The sequence below is a fragment of the Rhododendron vialii genome, chromosome 3a (genome assembly GCF_030253575.1).
Source record: "Rhododendron vialii isolate Sample 1 chromosome 3a, ASM3025357v1".
Lineage (NCBI taxonomy): Eukaryota > Viridiplantae > Streptophyta > Magnoliopsida > Ericales > Ericaceae > Rhododendron > Rhododendron vialii.
Genome location: NC_080559.1, coordinates 9812835 through 9834766, shown reverse-complemented (window position 1 = coordinate 9834766; position 21932 = coordinate 9812835). Strand labels below are relative to the sequence as shown.

Sequence of the window (21932 nt, the reverse complement as noted above, 5' to 3'; positions counted from 1 at the left end):
ACCCTTATCCACCAAACCCCAACAAAACTCTTAATTTTTTTGAGTCTCATAATGGACCCACAACAATGATCTCAACTGTTCATTCTGAATTTGCCAGGAACAATAACATATTTTAAAAAGATTAGCTAGATCGGTCATTAATAAAGATACGAATAATTTTCTATTGGCATAGGACTTAGTTGTTTGCTCCATCTTACGGTCTCAGGTTCAATTTTTCTTGCCAACAACTTTTGGGGCCATCTCACTCCACGCATAAGCGTGTGAAATGGGTGCGGGAGGGGTTGTAGGGATTAGACCGAGGTGTGCGCAAGTTTGCCCAGGACACCCTACATTACCAAAAGAAAAAGAAAGAAAGAAGCTCTCCCTCTATATAGATAAAACAGATTAGAGGGTGAGGGACACTGACTTGGTGATTTGTTTGCAATCAATCTGGTCGAAAAGCTCTATAAGTTTGTTTGGCTATTCCTAGCGGAAAACGCTTTGCGAGGTTAATGACAAATGGTTTAAGACTTAAGATAAGATGATAATTCTAAGAGAACAGGAAACGTTGGGAGGGAACTAAAACAGTGCGCTATTGGTGAAGAAAAAGAAGAGGAGGAAAAACTCTGTTTTCAATCAAGCATTGTTTGTGTCTGATGTGTAAGGTAGAACAAAGCAGCTTGCATGGCGAGAGAGAGAGAGATATGTTAGTTTTCCCTTCTGAGTGAGTTGGTTGTCTCATTTCCTCTCTCAGTGGAGGCCAGATTTTGAGCCCACGAGGAGCGGGTTTGGGATTTAGGACTATCGACAGCTTCTGAATCTTTTGTTGACCCCACTAACCCACACCATATTGCCCCAAAAAAAGAGAATTTATCGTATCTCTTCTAGTGAATGAAAATCTGCCCACACAGAAATTGTTAAAGAAACACTGATCACCAGAATGCTCTGTTCACAATCAAACATCTATACAAATCTCATTTTATTGCAGAAAGCAGCTGTTACGAAAATCAAAGTCGAAAAGAATGACAAAACAAAACAAAAAAATAATAGGCAAGAAAGAAAACTGAAAATACAGGCAAACCATTTCGTTTCCCCTATACAACTAATTATTGAGTTACTTCCTGTGGTAAAATTTACTGTATAAAGATTTAAGTACCACTATTGCGACTAAAGCTTGCTATCTCCTTTGGAAGTTGAGGTACTTGATACCGTAGCCGAAAACCAAGAAGAAGAGAAGAACAAAACCGATGTGGGCTATTGCGACTGCCGGTAGGAAGTCATAATCGAAACCCAAATAGCTTTTGAGGAATGCCTTCACCGTCACATTAACTGCTCCTGGTATTTCTAGTGGCTCGCTTTTGTCACCTACTTGAGAGGTCACGAGTCCATAGAGTGTCCAAGCCACTGGTGAAGCCCAGTAGTACCACCTCCACCAGACCGGGATTTGCTGCAAATACTCGGAAGATGTAAAACTTACTAGCAACAAGACAGATTTATAACGAATAAAAGCCAAACACGGCGTTTGGATAGAGGAGAGGGGGAACAAAGGTAATATATAATCTTATATCTAATGAGGAGAAGCAAAAGGGTTGTGGCATTCCCTTCCTGTGGGTTTGCTATTTTGTGTTTCGTACAAGGAATGGAGGTGCAGAGGCTGTGTTATCAGAAAATGCTAGTATCCTAGCAATCCAAAATTGTATTTACTAATTATTTCAGTAAGATGATACGAACTAAGAAACTAGATAGCGTGGAGTTTTAGTTGGAAAACTGTGAAACAAACATTGGATGAAAAAGTTTTTGAAAATATTAGAAAAATAGTACTCTTAAGTTATTGAATGTTTCTCTCGCAAAATTTCGTACGCTTTAATACTAAGATTGTTAGAAACCTTATCCCTAATATACCAGAAAATAAGAAATGTGGCATGATGTGTTCAAGGTAACATGCTGCTGAAGCAGTGAAGCTAACTAAGTAGTGTTCAAGTAACAAGTGATGGGTATTTTTGGTTAGTAACAAGCACTTCACAGTCCCCCCACATTAGAGGGAAAGAAGAGTGCTCAAACCGTGGCTTACGTCAGTCCCTCCATTCATTGCCCTTAAATACTTTAAACAATAGAAACATCGTTATTGAGTAATAGCTAGGAATAGCTTTCAATTCCCCCGAAAACCCTCAATCCAAACATAGTGAGAGAAAAAAACCATTATGACATACCGGTCTGGGAATGAGGAAACCCGAGAATAAATTCCAGAAGCTGAGGAAGAAGGACATCACAATGGCAGCGATTTGGTGGCCTGGAGTCAGTGCAACAACCATCATTCCGTACAATGTGAAGTAGATGAAGCACATCAATATGTAGTAGTAGAACCACAGGACTTTCTCAACTTTCCACTCAAACCCGATCATGGAGTACAAGAGAAGACTGTACACAAGTGTTTGAACTATAACGTAGATTGTCTCTATTGACACCTGCAGAATTTTTTGATAGGACATTCCGTTAGTTTGTGACATATTTTCGTTATTTTGGCCATACTTCAGAATGATAGAACTAAGGTTCCATCTGCAGGAAATTAATTACCTGAGCAAACGCATAAGGCAATTCTGAATACATCCCGGCAGCTCTTTCACGATAAAATACTGTTCTCTCAATAGCAACAATGGACTGCACCGAAGAAGCATTAGTGGCTCCAAGGAAGAGAACAGCAGCATACATAGCTCCCAAAAGGTTCATCAGATCTTGTTGTTTTGATCTGTAAACGAAAACATTATTTAAGATCAGATACGAACACCAAGTTTCCATCGAATAGCAAATCAAGGAGTAATATACACAAGTAATGCAAGCAACAAAGTACGAACTGTTGGATGGTTTCTCTTTCTTTTGGATAAAACCTAAGAACTCCTATGGCAATGGTATGCTAATCTACTAGCCTCTCAATTGCAGCTTGTACCAATGTTTATGCTTTTTCCACAATTTTAACTTAAATTTTCTCCTTCCGTAGGACTCCTTTTAGATTTTGTAACCACATTCAACGTCCTTTTATTCAAACCTATTAGTCTGAACTTGTCAACTTTAGTTGTTTGTTCAGCTAGCTAGCTAGCATCTTTTTTTGTTGCAACAAAGGGAGGTCTGACCATAACTGAAGCAGTAAAATATGTAACAAGATGATGAAATGAAAGACTCACGTCTCCTGTCCTTTCTGCCAGAAGATTAAACCGAATAAAGCACCAATTACGATTGTCATGAAGAATCGAATTGCGTTGTATTGAGGATTCCTCCAGTAAGACCAGTGCTGTTTCCAGAAACAAGCCATGCACTGGGTATTGAATGATTGGGAGTACTTGGTTGGGAAGTGGAGGTCCTCGGAGCCTGGTGGAGGAGTACTGAGTTCTTTAATGAGCTCTTGATTCCTCCTGAAGGAGTGTCAAGAAAGAAAGATATGAGAATAGTTGCAATCAATATCTCCAGACTAAGTGCAAGAAAAATAACTACTCCTGTATGTGAACAGTTCGTAATCTGCTTACTGATAAAGGGATGAGTTGGCATAAATATCAGCAAAATCAATGCCCAGTTGAGCCTCAACTGAAGGAGCACTAATCTCCAACATCCATGTAGCAGGATTGTAACCATCCCTAATCTTGGGAACTCCTGGAACAGCCTGTGGAAGATTATAATGTTAATCCAAACTAAAATGCCCATGAGTAGCAAATCTCCCTTTCGAACATATAGACTTTCCCAGGTTTAGACTTTTTATACTGTTCTTCTTTTCTTTTCTAATTTTTGGGCAGGGGGGTGGTGGTAGTACAAGCATTGAACTTTCAGAAAGTAGAAAGAGGAAATGAAATTTTGGAATTCACTTCAAGGTTTTTTCAAATGAAATTTAAGAAACCATCGACTCACTTCAAAATATTCTACAAGCTTCTGAGATTGGCGACCAAGAGGTCCCGCATAAATAACTTGGCCTCCTCTCTTCATCAAAAGTAACTGCAAGAAACAAAATATGGTGAAGTTGCATTATTTTCCATAATCGAACCATGAAACATAAGACAATAAAACATCAAAACACCATTTAGGAAATTGAGGCATACCTCATCGAAAGCTTCAAAAATGTCAATGCTAGGTTGGTGAATTGTGCACACTACGGTCCTCCCCGTGTCTACTGTATTTCTCACAGTTCGCATAACAATAGCTGCTGCTCTCGCATCAAGGCCAGATGTTGGTTCATCCATGAAGATGATAGAGGGGTTAGCAACCAATTCTACAGCAATTGTCAATCTCTTTCTTTGTTCTGTTGAAAGGCCATCCACTCCAGGAAGCCCGACTAAAGAGTTCCTTATTGGATTCAGCTCAACCAAATCCATCACCTCTTCAACAAACATCTATGGCAACAAAGAAGGAGGGAAAAAGAATAAGCCACATTAAGTTATTAAACACAACCATTTCAAAATTTTGGTGAACCTAAGGCTATTTTCAAAGTGATTTACCTTTCGTGTCTTCGTGTTCACGTCTGAAGAAAGACGGAGCCAAGCTGAGTAGAGGAGAGATTCATAAACAGTGACATAAGGCGAGTGAATGTCATTCTGTTCACAATAACCGCTAACCCGAGCAAATGTTGCTTGGTTCTTTGGGTGACCAGAAATGCTAATAGTTCCTTCAATGTATCCGCCAGTCTTCCTTCCGGCTAAGACATCCATCAAAGTGGTCTTTCCAGCACCACTAACACCCACAAGCGCTGTCAATATACCAGGTCTGAATGCACCACTAACATCTCGTAGCAGTTGAAGACGGTCCTCCTCAACTCCTTGAGTTTTCATTTCCTGGTAGAAGAAACCAAAAAATTGAGCTCAATTAAATAGTCGAAAGGCAACACTCATGAAAATAATCATCAATACGGCTGAAGAACAAAGTAAGGAATATTGTGCGGGACTTAGCTAATATGTTCAGTAAAGATATATCAAAAAATGTACTACTAAAAATGGAAAATGGAAAATGCAACAAGAACAAAATTGCATGACTATCCGTGAAAATTTCCTTGAAATATGTGTGTGTTAATATCTGTGCAATCAATATCGAATTCCATTCCACGCTCAAGGTTAGCAAAAGCCGCAAAAACATAGGAAACTAAAGCTAGTCTAACTATTTAAAACCAAATGAAAGAACTAGTTTAGTTTCTGTCCTGGTATGAAAGATATTCAATGGAGACAAGGGAAATTGCGCCAGATAATCATATTAAGGAAGGAGCTTGCATATTGAACAACTTGGGGCAGGCTATTTAATTCCCAAGAATATGTATGTGAGGTCATTCATCAGCTATCTTGTTGCTTTTATCAGAAAAGAACTTTCGTTCCCTACCCTAGTTATGACGATTCACAAAGAAAGCCAAAGAGAACCACAAAATGTTCAACATAATCAAAAGATTATTAACTTCTGAGAATTGACTTACAGCGGGCATATCTACGTAGTAATTGATGTGGTTGAATGCAAGTGAAAGGGGTCGGAAGGGTAAAACCATTCCTCTTCTAGTAGGTGCATCATCATCGGCACTGACAATTGAATCAGAACCCCGTGAAGCATTTCGCACTGCCATAGCAATACCTGCAATCATTTACAAGGCATTCCATAATTCGGACCAGTAGAACATTTTTCAACACCACAGGATATATCAAATTTATGTCGTAGCCTTTTCTGTTGCCCTAGCTGTGATTATGTAAAAGTTCTATCACCTATTTAGCCACCATTGAGATCAATAAGAATAATGATGCTAGAAGAAATTAGCACCTTGTCAAATTGAAAACTCTCATCAAAATTATAGGTACACATATCAAATACAAAACTGGTCTTGTTTTTACGCAGTGCAGTGCAGATCTGATCTGAAATAAGATATCTCCTTTTGAAAAACATCAAAACTCCCTATATGATATCCCAACTTCATTTCAGTCAATACGCATGCAATGTAACTGAACTCGCCATGAACTTGAAAATGGAAAAGAAAGGTGAACAAGGTGTCAAGGAGCTTGGACACAAACTCTTTCACCAATTAGGAAAAAAAATTATTTTTTAACTTCTATAGTTCTGTACTAGCAGTAAGTAACGGCCTGCATGTTATTTGGCTGCAAGCCTGCAAGTGAAACCAACAGGAGATTTAATTAACTAACAAAGATCAAGAGGCAACGAGTGAGTCCCAAACCTTCAGAGGATTTCTTGTTCTTCTTTTCATCATCTTCATCCAAGACTACCGCTTTCAAGTCACCCAAAGCTGAAACCGAGTGTCCAAAAATGGGGTTGGTAAGCGTGGAGTTCCACTTAAAAAAGTTCAATTCTCAAGGAAATAGACTGAACCAAAAAACTTGATTACTTACGGTTCAAGTAAGTCAACGCTGCAATAAATAATATGTTGAAGAGAAGAGAAAATGCTAAGAGTGCCCCAACACAAACCCAAAACATGTAATCATCTGTGAAGAAGCCTCTTGCTTTGAGGAGGACTTTCCCCACCGTAGGTGCATCAATGCGGGGGTCTGTGTTAGGCTGCATGAAGGAAAATAATTCAAACTTTTGATGAGGCTACGAGATGAAATGCAAGCAGAAATCAGATGATGAAACAACAGAAAACCTAAAGTGAAATCCAGAAATTTAATGATCACAAGCAACCCTCGAAAGAGAACTTACAGCACTCCATCTTTTGTCGAGAAATTCATTCATCACTATTGCATTCTGTCCATACATCATGGGGGAAACCCAGTATCCCCATATCATAAATGGCTGAATGTCATCTGTGATTAGATAAAAAAGTTAACGTTTGTAACCTTCCGATCATCTATACATGAAAAATTTCAAGAAAAAAAGACACAACATTTTTTGCCATGTGAAGGAATATTCAGCAATAGTGTACCAGACTGGTGAACTGAAAGAAGAGCACAGTCATAAAAGCAGCTCAACAATGAAAGTACAAATCAGTAGCTTACTTCTGGCAACTATAAATCCTCCGAGCACAAAAACCATCAGCAAGGTGAAGGTGCCTAATGTGCTTGCGACAACCTGTGTTCTCCCTACTGCAGCAATAAAGCGAAAGAGAGAGAGAGCCATTTGATGTATACCAAAGAATGCAATGAACTGCCGAAAAAACCTGAACGAGATGGAAGTTTTGTCAGTGAGATAAACTCTACAACAAATATATTGCAGAGACCACAGAATGAGTTTGAGAATAGTAAGTGTCTGATGCAGAACTTAGTTGAGTTGGTAAAATTCCATGGACATGAAAACTATCACTAGAAGCCAACAACGTGTGAAACACTCTTACCTGCTGGCAGATGGAGCAAACCCAATTGTGTAATAAGTGAGAATAATCCATATTGCTGACTCCATTAAGGAGATGGGTATCCGGAGGACCCAAATTGGCAAGCCAAAAGCCCAGGGAGGATAGAATAAGAAATCCCTCTGCTTATAAAAGACGGGAAGCCTAAAAACAGTCATTGCGAGCTCTGCCATCCCATTAAACATCACATTAATGAGACTGAAGAAAAGTGCTCCAAAAAATTTGCCTCCATCTTGCAAACTGCCAGCTGGCATTTGTGTCCTCAAGAACACAGTGAAGGCTATTATGGACATTATTGTAATCTGGGTAGTCTTGAATATGTATACAAAAGAGTTACGCTTCATTAGCAGCCACTCTCTATCAAAGCATGCCTTAAACAATTCCATTTTGGAGATACCGTACTTCTGTGTCACCAATGCAGCTGGGTGGGCCCTTGATTTATCGTAAGGAACGCTAAGATCTGCTGCCAGCTCTTGGCCAATACGGAATGAGTTGAAGGACTCTGCAAATTCAGGAACTGAGATAAATCTGTAAGGGTCATTCTTCCTTAACCAATATTGTTCTTGATCCTTCTTTGAAGTCACTTCTTGGAGAAAATCTGCAACTCCTTTCCTATCTGGACATTTGAAGCCCATATATTCAAAGAACTCTAGGATATTTTCACGTGGACCTTGATAGATGATCTGACCTTCTGAAAGTAAGATAATGTCATCGAATAGATCATATGTCTCAGGGGCTGGCTGCAGAAGAGAGATGATCATGGTCACATCCATTATATGAACCATTTGCTTCATGTATTTGACAATCTGAAAAGTGGTGGAACTGTCCAGCCCCGTTGATATCTCATCCATAAAAAGAGCTTTTGCTGGTCCAACCAACATCTCTCCTGCACCAAGTTAAACCCCAAAGGTGTTGGACTAATAATAAAGGACAAACACTAATTAACAAGAGACAAAATGACAAACGAATTACCATTGGTAGACAAGCAAGATAGACTCCCAAAAAAAATTTGAATGGAACTAGGCTAATGAGAATAGCAGCATGCAACCTAGTTCACCCATTAACTAGCACAAAAAAAAATTGAAGTGGCCAACAGAATTTTGTCACTGTAAGCAGAAAAGTGTTTCTGCAACTACCAAACGTTACAGGTTTTTCAAAAATTAACAGACCAATTCTTTTTTCACAATCAACCTTCATATACCATATGATTAGGAAGTTAAAGAATGATGATGGTGTTATTAAGGATGAATGTTATGGAATCTACCGATGAAAGATACCCGTGGCCATTCTGGAGCCAATTACAAGATCAGCTACTAAATTAGAAGACCATTGCAGAACTATCATGACTGGAATGAGTTAAACAGCCATACATGTTTCAAACTCTATGCCACTATTAGAAAGGAATAAGATCGAAATCTAAAGGTTGGCTCCGCAAAAATACAGTGAATTATGCTACAAGAATAATGACGTCAAACTACAAGAAAAACAATGCCATGGGTAGTAACACTAGCTAAACGTCATTGTTCAAGAGGCGAAACATTGCCACAGACAACTGTGTTTAAAAGGTAGCTCCGATAGCGACATCCAGGAATGGTATTTGTCTATATGTAAGCATGTTCAATTCTATTAAGTAACCTAAGAACGAGATGTTAGACCGACTTGAAGTGTCATTGTTCACGATATTTAACAGGTGGATAACAACCTTCACAAAGAGGTGATATTGGAGAGGAAGAAACAAATAAGGGAGACAATTAAAAAGAAGATTAAATGATTCATTTATCAGTCTTGAAGGGCTTACCAGTGGTCACACGCTTCTTCTGTCCACCAGAAATACCCCTTCTCATGTCGTCCCCAACCATAATATCCGCACAAATATCCAGTCCGAGTATCTGTTATAAGTTTGTTAACATACGTTTCTAAAATTCTTACCCTCCATGGAGAGAGAAGGGGCAGAACAATAATGCATTATAATAAACGTAAATTGTAATCAGAATAATAGCAACAACGTGAAATTTAAACAAAACCTTGAGAATGTAATCTGTGACCAAACTGGTTTCTTGGCCTGCCACAGCTGTTGCCTTCATAAACGCATCAATCTCAGGATCTGGTTTAATCCCTGCTTCTTTCTCTCGTCTTGACAGTTCCACCAGCATTTCATATCTTGTGCCAACCCCCAAACAGCGCCCAGAGAAATCCAAAGTTTCCCTCACTGTCATCTCACCATAGTGAAGATCATGTTGACTAATGTAAGCACAGGTTCTCTGAGGAATAAATTCATTCAACTCGTGACCACAATAGGTGATTTTTCCTGATACCTGCACAGAACACCAAGTCATCCATCCGCAAAAATTAATAAAAACACCAATCCTAAGACAGCAAAATAAAAAGTATGCCCAGTTAGTATCCATTAATGGGTGTCCAAAATGCGTATATTGGGTACAGGCCTAACTTTTGACATTAAATGCACAATTGTCAAAGCATAATACACAAACAAATAAATAGAATTAATGGTTGATATCAACAAACGAACCCTTAGATCACGGTCAGACTTCCCTGCAAGTGCCTGCAACAATGTTGTTTTACCTGCGCCTGGTGGACCCAAAAGCAGTGTCATCCTGAATGCATAAGAAAAACATAAATTAACTTTATCCTACTTCAAGTTTTCAACAGCACAACATATCAGATTATCCATCTAGCAATTATCTATGTTAAATTAGTTTTCGATTACTTACTGAAAAAAAAATAATTTGCAAGGGCAATTGTTTTCATATGTGATGGGAAATAACAGAACTCAGACCACCCTTTTACATGATGCCATGTCTACTTTATGCAAGCAAGATAAGTGATAACTATTGATTTTTGATGTCTGACATGAATGTCATGAACAAGAACGGAAAAGCCTAGCAACCTCATAATATTACCTTGATGGTTTTACTATGCCGCTGACATCTTTAAGTATCTGGATCTTCCTCTTCTTGGAAGGGGCAAGCCGAATTAGTCCAAGAACACTCTGTTGTCAATAACAAGTAAAAGCATAGAATCAGTATTAATAGTCAGCAAAAGAGCACGAAACCGTGTGAAAATGGAACAATCTCTTCGCACAGACAACTACCACCTTTCCTGTAACATTTACAGCAAGAAACTGTCATAAATCAAACACTTATACCTAGAAGAACTTGTAACATTATTTGGTCCCCATCTGATGAAGAAACATAGAAGTGGACAAAAAACTGAACTCTAAACATGCAGTTTTATTCCTGATACTTGCAAACTAAAACCAAATGTTGAAATTTTACTGCTCCATTTATTTCACCCATTCAGAAAAATCTAGGGAAAGGACAAATTACAGTAAACTAAACTCATCCTTATATGACACGGCCAAACTTCAAGAAAGATTTCTAAATTCCCTTCCTTTATCATGCAGACAAAGAGAGTGTCTTTTTCACGGAGCTATTCAATCTCACGCGTCCATTTCGGTTTTGGACGGTCCAAATTTTAATGAAACTTTTCCGAGGAGAAGTTAATCACAATCAATTATTACCGGTCATAATTGGTTTTCAATCCAGATCGTCCAAAAACACTTTGGTGGATGGTTGTGATTGAGCTCCGTAACTTCTTCTTTACGGAACAGCCATAAAGAAGATTTTCTCGCAGACAAAATGAGACGTGTACTCTTAACTGCAGAAAGCTAGTACATACAAGTCTAAAACAAAATTTTGGTTCCACAGAAAATTCTTCCTGAGTCAGAGTCTCTTGTGTTTTGAAAAAATAGTTGGACTGTTCTGGAAAGAGTCACTTGAGAGATCTGAACCTAAGTCACATAATGTGAGTGCGCATGTGTGAGCGCAAGGCGTATTTCAAAAACATCCCAAACTACTAAAATTTGTGGGAGAGCGCCAGCACAGAGTGTGTGAGAGGGAGAGCCGACACTGACGGTGAGGATTATGCAACTAAGATCCGAACCCTTAAAATAAAAAAACAAAGAAACTTTACCTCAATTGCGTTCAAGGTAGAATTCCAGAGGGTAGGAAGTGCTCTGCTCCCAACATAAACATGTCCCTCTATTGATAAATGCTCGTACCGTACTTCAATCTTCGGAATATCAATTCCCACCCTGCAGCGTATCCACCAAAATCATTAACCAATTCGATTCAGTCCAACATAATTAAAAAACAGAAATATTAATAACCACCAAATTTTACCAAAAAAAATACAAAATCCTCAACAAAAATTTACCAAGTACATTTCATTTATTGCATACATTACTGGAGTAGTATACAGGAAATATATGTGAGACAGACCTATCAGTCCTGTCCCTGAGCCGTTGGAGAAACTTGTCGTTATCATCTTCAACAACCTTGAGTATGTTCTCCATCAACTGCTTCTTATCCTGCACACCAAGCTGAGTGACGTCAACCTCATCCCTGACGACTCTGCCGTTATCCAGCACTTTACTCAGCACCCCCTTCCTCAGCCGATCGTACGTCGGCAGCCGCTCGATCGCCGCCCACCGGAGATCCTCCTCGTCGTCCACGGCCTGCCGCCGCCCGCTCCGCGTGAACACGTCCGGCGGCGGCTGCCACACCTCCCGGAAGCTCGCCGACGCCCCCGTCCAACTCCGCCTGCTCCCCGACGCCGTGAAGCTCCTCCTGCTGCTCGTCGATCGGGCCAGATCGTCTCCGGCCAGCGCCGACGCCATCCTGTTTTTAAAATAAAATATTCTTATCCAACCACTCTAACAATACTCATTTTTCGCTGAAGAATATTTGTAAATTGTAAGATTGACACCAGATATGGGAACCTTTTCGACGATCAGATTTGAATGCGTGAAATAGATATTGCCTTTTCCGATGTACCGGAACTATGAGAATATTGCTACGTTAACTCCCAATATAATGAATATAATGAGAAAAGCGGCGCGCGGATCGAATCGACAGGCGTGAAGAGGGTTTTTAATTGTTGGATGCCTGGGGAAGGGTGACAGAATGATTCCCCGGCTGGCTAGGAGAGAGAGAGAGAGAGAGAGAGAGAGAGAGAGATTTTGTTGTCTGTTGAGAGAAGGAGAGTGGGTGGGATTTATATATTGGTGTGTGATGATAGGAAAAATTATTACTCACTACTTGCGGGGTGCCGTCTCGTGGTGTTTCAGAAGCTTTTACTATTACAAATTCACGTGGAGTATATCTGAATTTAAGATCATGTGTATAAATTTCACGTGAATGTGTGATAATAATAGAAGTTTCTGAAGCATTACGTGACGGTGTGATTTTAGGAGCACGGAATAATCACTCTGGTGGAAGACGACGATAGCACTTTTAGCGGGAAGGGAGGGCTATTATAAAATGAGGAAGAAGTTAGTTAATTAGATTTAATATTTAGTTAAAATATTGACAGAAAGCGAGATTTTTTATTTTTTCAAATAGTAGTACATGTGAGTTGTGATAACTGATAACGTCTGGTAAATTCATTTTGAATCGAGTGCCTCTCGTTTGAGTCAATTTTTGTTGACTTATTTGGGATTCTAGATCTCTCACGCTAGTTTTTCAGTTGCAGTTTGACCATCTCTTTGGAAAAAACGAAATCGCAAGTAAGGAAAATAATAATAATAATTTATTGAGTAAAGCTTATCAAAACAAGCTTAACCGCTCCTTCTAGAAGGTCAATCAAAGCACCAAAAAGCCAAAAACAAATAAAATAAGATTCAAGGGTCTTGGATCACCATTACAGACACCGGTGCAGATTGGGGGTTAGTGTTGTGCAGCAGCTGCATTGTGTTGCGCGGCTCGAATGTCGTCCGTTCGGCAATTCAACGGTTCAAATCTCATACCCACTCATATTGCATCTGAGTTGTTTATTACTGAAATGAGATTTGAACCGTTAAATTATCAAACGAACGGCATCCGAACCGTGCAGCACCGTGCTTGCATAGCACTAACCCCCAATCCCACCAGTGCCCAAGGACCACGGAATAATTATTTCCACGGAGCCACCAATTGGTTTGGCTTATTATCTAGAAGCCACATAATTATCATCACATCCTAAAATGGTTCAAAAGTCGGAAAAAATAATACAGTATTCTTTTCTCATTTGAGATTTCGCCTAGGCTTGCTTCTATCATTTTGCCTTTGATTTGTTTCCAGAAGGCAGCCAAAGATAGGGTTAATTTCAATAACATCCCCTCAACCATACCTGATTATCACTTGACCTCCCTATACTAAAACAATGATCATCCAAACCTCCTTAATTATGAAGTGTTATCACAATCACCCCTCCATGTATTTTGCTCCGAGGCACTTTAACATCTATATATACTATATATTAAACAAAAGTCATGGCAAGTGAGGATGCATGTGGTTGCGACAAATGGCATTAGTAAAGAGGCATCTGGTTGCAACACATGTCACGTACATGTTAAGAAAAAAATAAACTCTTAACAATTGCATTTGGAAATGTTACATATATAACTGATGTCCATCCCTTAATTTACATAGACCACCCGTGATTTACGTAAAAACAATCTATCTATACTATATATTAAACAAAAGTGCCTATTAGTGAGAAGGCCTCACGTCGCGATAAGTGGCACATGTTCATTAGTTAAGATTTTTCTAAGATAATTTGAGAAGCCAAAAAGTAATAGCAAAAGAATTTTAATAAAAAAAAGGAAAGAGAGATAAGATAGGCTTATGCAATTCAAGGTTCAAATCTCTACCATATATACATGCAAAGCAACGTACATTCCTTTTTCTCTTACCAACCAATTTTTTTAAAATTCGAAATTTAAAAGTCAAGAGAAGATAAGGAAATATAAATCATTGGCAAAAAACAAATTTGAAAAACATAATAGTATTGTGCTACAACATTTCTATATATCGTGTGATGCACAGTTAACTAACTTATACGTTAACCAAAAGTTATGAATGTGACAAGAGAAGTTTAACCAAAAAATAAAGAAGGCGTGACTAAATGTATCTAAACTTTTGAAATTTGTAATCTGTATGAGGTTTATATGAAATTTGTAATCTATTTGCATGTGACTTTTCACAATATATGAGGTTTTTCATCCCTATTCTCAGAGCTCCCAACAACAACATAACTTTTCATCAAAATGATTGTTTTCCTTCTTTGATATTTTTTTTTTGTTTATTTGCGAATGAAGTTTGTTTGCTTTCTATCAAAGAAATGTTAAGTAAAATGAACTGAAGATCTATATTTTTTAAGAGATGGAGAGCGAGTACGAGTAAGTGAGACTTTTTCACTCTCCCTTCTTTTTTTATTTTCCGTTTGATTGTTTGCCGTTTGATTACTCATAATCAGTTTTTTTTTAGATGATCCATAAAGCCAAACTTTCGTAGATGTTCCATGTCGTGTACAACTCTTGATCTTAAACTTTGAAGTTTATATTCAGGTAAGTAAGTACTCGATCTTTTATTTTCTAAATGTTGATTTTAATTTTGATATTCAAATTTAGACACAGGAGATGAATTTTTTGTTAAAAATATTTACAATCTCTGTAAAAGTGCGAGACTACCATATCATAGTTCAACGTCTTATAAATAATTGACTTTGTATGCCAAAAAAGTAAAACAAAAAGAGACATAATTGAATGAGACAAAATACCTAATTCGATGGTTGAAATAAGATTTACTGATAACATCGAATGCTAATCAACAAAAATTTAACTAATAAACAAATAAATCCCTTCCTCACCGTTCAAGAAAAGAAAAATGAATATCATAATGCATCGAACAAAGAAAACAAAATATATTTTATTTGGGCATGTGATTCCTATACATAGCACGGATTGCTGCAAGTTTTAGGAACTTTATTTGGGCATGTGATTCCTATACATAGCACGGGTTTGCTGCAAGTTTTAGTATGAAAGTATATATTTAAATTTAATTGTTTTGTGTGTTGCAATTCCCGTGCGTAGCACAGGTTTGCTGCGAGTTCTAAAAAATAATCTGAAAATCAATTGAGCCTCAGTATTTATTTCAAAAATTAGAGGGGATCAGTGTAATTTATTCAAAATAAAGGAAAAGGAATGGGGGAAGAGGCACGAATCTCGAGGGAGATTTTTTGTTCCTGAATTATCGCATTGTCTGAGGTACATGTGTTGGCCGTTAAGAATTCTAGCTTCTTCTTTCAGCCAAGACTTCTAGAAAAAGTTGCATTTTGTTTTTATTTGAATTTTTTTTTGCGTTTGTTCGTTTTTTGTCAATTTTTTTAACTTTTTGATTCGTCCCAATAAGGTAAACCAGAAAAGTAAAAAAAATTTACTTTTACCCAAATATTTGAAATTAAAATTTACTTAAAAGTGGTCCATGTTCAAAATATTTGGATAAAAATAAAATAAAATTACTTTTCCGATTCGTCAAAAAGTTAAAAAAAAAAATTGGCACAAAACGAACAAACGCAAAAAAATTCAAATAAGGACAAAACCCAAAAAATGAAATAAGTTGTTAGTAGAACGGAAAGGAAGGTGTGTTGTCTTCGGCTTAAGGTACCACCTTTTCCCCTTTTTTGTTGAACATATATTACAAAACATTCTTCAAGGTTCCACCTGAAGAAGGAAATTAAACTATCCAACTTGGGAGCTGGTGATTATTCAGTGTCTCTAAGGCATTCTACGTGAGTGCCCCAACTTCTTAATTACTATACATTTGTGTAGATTTTACACAATTTGTGGTGGGTGAGAAAGGAGATGGAGCCTTTAGTATTTACGTATCATACCCCAAGGCAGAGACGGCTATACGGGGCCATGGCCCCGCGTAGTTTCATTCTTTGTTTTTTTTTTTTTTAATTTTAATATGAATACTTCACGTTCACACGATCAATTGAAAAGTATTTTCAAGAAATGAGAGGTAATTTAGACAACATTTTCAAGAATGGAGCTTAATATTTTTGAGCATAATGTCGTTCAGTATCTGCAATCCAAACAATTGGAATGTATTTTTCGGGCTATATCTATAGTTGATTGAGACTAGAAGATCAGTAACATACTTATTTGTTTACAGAGTTGTTATACTCGTGCTTGCTTGTCATAATTTAATCCCCGCTTACGAAATTTTGGTTCCGTCCTAGCCCCAAAAGCGTTGAAATATTTCTCCAACTTGGTTTGATATGAGACTGAGAGCATCCCCAACTTGGTTTTACTTTTGTGGATGACAACCGTTTTTTTCGAAATTTGACTTGTATGAAGAGGAAAGAGGAAATTTGAACTGTGGGTGTGTCAAATTTACATGGGTTTGTAGAGGATTGTGTCAAAAATACCTAATTTATTGTTTCTTCTTCTGTCTCAATTTAATAGTCCCTCGTTTTATTCTAAACGGATAAAAATTAATTATATCTTTAAATTGGTAATAAATTTTATATCCAATATGAATATTATTTGATAAATCTCGATTAATTTTACAATTACAATATTTTTAAAATCACATAACACAATATAAATTAAAAAATATAATTAATTAAAAAATACCACCAACGACGACGACGGAGGGAGTATTTGATGACAACCAGTGCTGCTGCTTCTTTTTCCAAAATAAGATAAGAGAGGGTCCTGTCTTAGGCCACGGGGCTTCATCGTCATCACTGCCTTCGTTTTTGGCTACTACTCCTACTGGTGTACAACTTACAAGTGTGATAGTCAGTACTGACTTGGACTCCGTGCAACCACCTCTATGAAAGTCAAGACTGATTGATGTCTACGCCCTATCCACCCCCCATCCTTGTACAATTTCCCTCTATTTTCTCAGTCTTGCCATTGCAGTATCGATTTGCAGGTTTTTGGATATTGAAATCCAAATGAAATATTAGACGATTAGATCAAGTATTTATAATAGATATTATATTGAAATAATTTTTTCTGCGGGAGTTATTGAAATAATTTTTTAAATTTAATGAAAGGCACGAATCGTTCCACATCACAATATGTACATAGTTTATCGGTGTCAATAACGCCTTTGCTTCAATAATTTGCTCAAAAGTCAAAAGAGATAATGTAAATGACGTTAGTGAAAGGAATGGACATTTAATTACCGGGATGGGAAGGGCTGTAGGACACCCACCGCACTACACCGTATAGTGCAGCCGATTCAACCGTTCATTTCGGTGTGAACGGCTTGAATTTAATCCGAGCTACTATAAATCCAAGCCATTCATTACCGAGATGGAAGGCCGAATTGGCCACACTACACGTGTAGTGCGGGAGTTCACTACAACACCTCGGGTCCATTAATTACCCTACTTTCCAAAAGGGCCAAATGACTTTCCCCCCGTGATTCACAAAGGCCGCAACCATTTTCCACACTAGGTATATCTGTAGATTACCCTATCAAAGGATGGACAATAGCTTTCTATCAACTTTCAAAGACTTTTTGGAGGAAAAACAAGTAGTAGTAGGAGTATTTGATTTCCAAGCTGGGAAACACAAATCACAGGATAAAAAATAATTATCTCTTCATCCTCATTTAACGCTGAAAGTAATTCTCATCATCTCTAGCTTTACCCCATGTTTATCTTAATCTTGTGCTCTTATAACCAAACACAGTATATATATATAGCAAATCTTAGGCTTCATACGCTCACATTTATAAGCCCGTGATCCTTTTGTGTTCACTCTATTTCTATCTTTAATCTCATCTTTTTCGGATCATTTTCAAAAGTAATTCGATGATAACACATGTCACACATGTTTATGTTAGATGACCGCACCGCCCTCACTAGATTTGCATAATTATGGGTAGCAAGGAACGGGTTTATGGATTTGGGTGGAAACATGGATGGATTCAAAAGTTTTTAGGATAAATTTGTGTGACACCCTCTGCGGTTCTCCTCAATAACAGACCCCACATGCATGAGAAATGATTAATTCATCCTTTTTAATAATATATAATAAATAATAAGAAAAATATAAATTCTCAAATTTTTTGACCCAAAAATTAAACTTTTTGGTTTTCAAAACGAAAAAAAAAAAATACTCATTTTTCAGGAAGAGATGAAAAATAGAGAAGGAAATGAATTCACTACTTTAACTCCAACTCTCCGATTTGCAAGTTGCATGCGTTGCTCCGACATCAAACCAATTGATCAATTTTATCGCTGATGTATCCTTCATTTGATTCAGATATACTACTTATCTCAGCGCCGTGTGGTATAGGTCTTTTAACTCTTTCATTTGATTCAGATGTACTATTTATCTCAGCCGTGTGGTATAGGTCTTTTGACTCTTTTTATATGTTGTATTAGATGCACACACTGAATTATAATGTCTAAAATAAATGAAATTCTTGCCCTTCAAAAAAAAAAACTCAAACTCTCCAACTTAGATGTGGGTCCCTCCAATCAAAACAACTTGTGCACATGAACAGCGGCATCGTGCGCTAGTTGCAATTAGGAGAGAAAGCAGCCGCCTATACCCTACTGTACATGTGCGGTTGGAATGTGTTTTTGTCGTGTTTTTTCCTGATTTCCTCAATTCGGTCCCAACTTTTGTTTGCAGGTCAATTTGGTTTACCTTCCATTAGATGGCTTTACTGCAGTTTTGGAGCAAACTGCACAGTATGCAGTTCTGCATTTTCAGTGCCTTTTTTGGGCCTCGCTCGATGATCGGAATCATTCATCTGATAGAACTTGACGAGTACTTCGACCATACCAAAAACCATGTCAATTGGATTCCGATCAATATCCAATCGAAACACGTTTCTCTTTGAGAAAGTGTACCATGCACATTGGATTAAACCCATCTTCAACCCTTCCATTTGAAGTAAACGTGCTTCAATTGGATATCGATCGGAATTCGATGAACATGATTTTTGGTATGATTGAAGTACTCGTCGAGCTCTATCATATCAACGATTTCGATCATTGAGCGAGGCCCGAAAAGGACACTGAAAATGCAGAACTGCACAGCGTGCAGTTTGCTCCAAAACTGCAGTAAAGCCATCTCCTCTCCTTTTTGTTTCCCTCTCGTATTTTTGAACTTTTGTTCGTGTAGTACAACGTGTGTGGCGATTTATACTAGTAGTTTTCGCAGACGAAATTGATCAAATTCATTTAATAACCTCAAGGGGTTGGCCAAGTCGTATTGGTCTGCGACTTAGGTGTTTGTTCCTTCTTTAAGGACTCTCAGGTACGATTCTGACTCCTTGACAACAACTTTTGGGCCCACCTCACCCCACGCATAAGCGTATGAAACGGCTGTGGAATGGACTGCAGGGATCAGTTCAAAATGCGCTCAAATTGATCCGAACCACTTTACATTACCAAAAAAAATAAAAATAGAATCAAAATCTGTTTCTAAAAGCAATTCAAAGCCACCTTAATTTTTCCTGAGTTACTATTGATAGGTCATGGTATCCGGCATCTACAATGAAAATCACCTAGTACTAGAGTTCAACAAGTAATTAAGTACTACTTTTGAAAAACTCCTAAAAGTTTGAGGCAAACACGCAAGGAGTTTATTACTCCACCTTTGAATTAAAGTGTACTGGTGAGTGTGACAATGGCCAAGTGTGATGACTGTCATTTTCGGTTGTCCATCGTTCTCCCCCTCAGAGCTCTTGGCATTCATTACGCAAGGAGTTTATTACTCACAAGTCTTGGCATGCTTCATTATTTTACTTACCCAAAACAAACAAAAATAAGAGAGTCTTGGCATTCATTATGCATTTGTACTTACCCAAAACGAACAAAAAGAGAGAGAGAGTCTTGGCATGCATTATGCATTTGTATTGGTAGTACTTTTTACTACTCCGTAGTTCGTAATTGATTTTCACACTTTCTTTTATATGACTGTAATTATTTTTTGTCGATCTCAAAATTAAATTTACGACATTGCCCTTTCATATGTAAAAAAAGACTATATACATCAAAGGGTGTTTCTGTAAATTTATACTTCGTCGGTTCCATTTTCTTTGTCCTTTTTTGATATTCGTGTCAGTTTTCAATCGCTTATATTTTCCAATATGAATCTCCAAAAATTATGCACTGTAGATCTTATTTGATAGTTCTCAATTAGGTCTTTAATACAAAATTTTCAAAATTATGAAAAATATAGTAGATTGGGAGATATAAGCGTTTAAAGAACAACACGGATAACGAAAATGGACAATCAAAATGGAATGGAGGGGAGTATGTCACAAGGCAAAAAAGTGTCATTAGTAATACACAGACACACACACACACACACACATATATGTATGTATGTATGTATATAAATACTATCTCCATCACAATTTGTTTATCCGTTTTTACTACTACTATTTTAGACCTCTCAAATTTTCTATATTTTTCGTTCTCTGTTTCTGTTCATTGATCGTTCTCCGCACATTGTGTGTATTAGTTTGACCGACTCAAGTGACAATTTTTCAAACGACGCAACTGGGGATCCATTTCAGTCCCAATTAATGATCCGGATTTCAAATGTGTTTATCAAATTCTCCCAAAAGAAAGTTGAGCGGACTTTGTTATCTATTTAAATGAAACATATCTAGCTATCACAAGAGAAATCAATATTCAACAATGAGAAAAAGGATGATCATACTCCAATCATTCATTTTTCTTTTGTCAAATATATTTATTTCAACCAAGCCTTTCACCAATGTCCCCATCATCCTAAATTTTCGCATGAGTCGTACAAAATAATAGCTTAAATCGTCAAATAAAACCGTAGCAGGGTACTTTTTACTTTAAGAGAAAAAACTCACGTAAGGATCTTCATAACATGAGAGATGCTTCATCCATCTTCCTCGAGTATGATTTTAAATATAGATTACGTGCATGTACACTCCAAGTCCAAAAGAACATGTTCAAAGATAAGGAACACACGCAACTGAAAATTCGAAGCAAGGATTTGTTAATGGAAAAAAGTGAAGCAAACAAACAAGCGCAACTAACTCCTACAAAAAAAAAAAAAATAATAATAAATACAAGTTTTTAAAATTAAAAAATTGTACGTAGTTGTGTATTTTGTGTTTAGCAAATCAGTACGCTGGGTTCTGTTCCTTATGCCCAAGTTTGGTCCTCGCTCGTCGCTGGCGTGTCTTATTATTGTAACGGCGATGACACAGTTGTACTTTTCTTGCAATCAATGATAGCGCGTTCGTTAAAAAAAATAAAATAAAACTTGCTATTGCCTGGTCATCAAACATGACTTTAATTAGTTTTATGAGATAAAGCACTTCTGTGTAGCCAAAACTGATAGGAACATTAAAAGAAATGAGGGTAGGCTGTCGTAACTCGTACGTACTAATGATTTTCAAAGAAAGATTGTTAGTAGTAATTAATTAAGTATAAAACACATTACACATGTCAAAGCATATCTGAAGAAAGAATATCCACTAGTTTGTGGAGTTATCTCCTCTTTTTTTTTTTTCCCCCTAGTTTGGAATAGATCTCTGGACAATGACTTCAGAGGAAATGTCAAAATTACCCTTTATGTAATGGGATTTTTATAGTCCAACTACCAAGGGACTTTCTTCTTCTTCTTTTGTTTTTTTTTTTTGACAAAAGGAAGAAGATTTTATTAATCTGAGAGGCAAAAAAATGCCTAAACATCAAAGAGAGAGAGGAATTCCATGGGAGCAAGGTAGTTGTCCACGTACCGGATAAACTACAAGAAAGGGCTTTCTTTGCACAAGCATAT

At 37.4% G+C, this 21932-nt stretch overlaps 1 protein-coding gene across 1 annotated transcript; it reads right to left on the bottom strand.

The window, feature by feature from the left end:
- Positions 1-941: 941 nt before the first annotated feature.
- Positions 942-12311, bottom strand: LOC131318794 (pleiotropic drug resistance protein 2-like). The gene is made up of 21 exons (XM_058348761.1): positions 12087-12311; positions 11587-11985; positions 11279-11399; positions 10207-10295; positions 9816-9900; positions 9310-9600; positions 9084-9174; positions 7271-8171; positions 6936-7096; positions 6640-6743; positions 6333-6498; positions 6161-6229; positions 5417-5568; positions 4458-4790; positions 4062-4352; positions 3874-3957; positions 3498-3631; positions 3159-3386; positions 2554-2725; positions 2190-2444; positions 942-1426 (listed from the first exon to the last, which is right to left on the bottom strand). Exons 2-21 carry the CDS (start codon positions 11982-11984, stop codon positions 1157-1159), a joined length of 4395 nt encoding a protein of 1464 aa, XP_058204744.1. The 5' UTR covers position 11985; positions 12087-12311; the 3' UTR covers positions 942-1156.
- Positions 12312-21932: the final 9621 nt, after the last annotated feature.

Coding starts and splice junctions, on each gene's coding strand:
- LOC131318794 (XM_058348761.1), bottom strand. CDS start 11,984: ATGGCGTCGGCGCTGGCCGGAGACGATCTGGCCCGATCGACGAGCAGC. Junction 8,172..9,083: donor GAAGAAGCGTGTGACCACTG/GTAAGCCCTTCA, acceptor AACTTGGTGCAG/GAGAGATGTTGGTTGGACCA. Junction 6,499..6,639: donor TCGACAAAAGATGGAGTGCT/GTAAGTTCTCTT, acceptor TCCTTCATGCAG/CCTAACACAGACCCCCGCAT.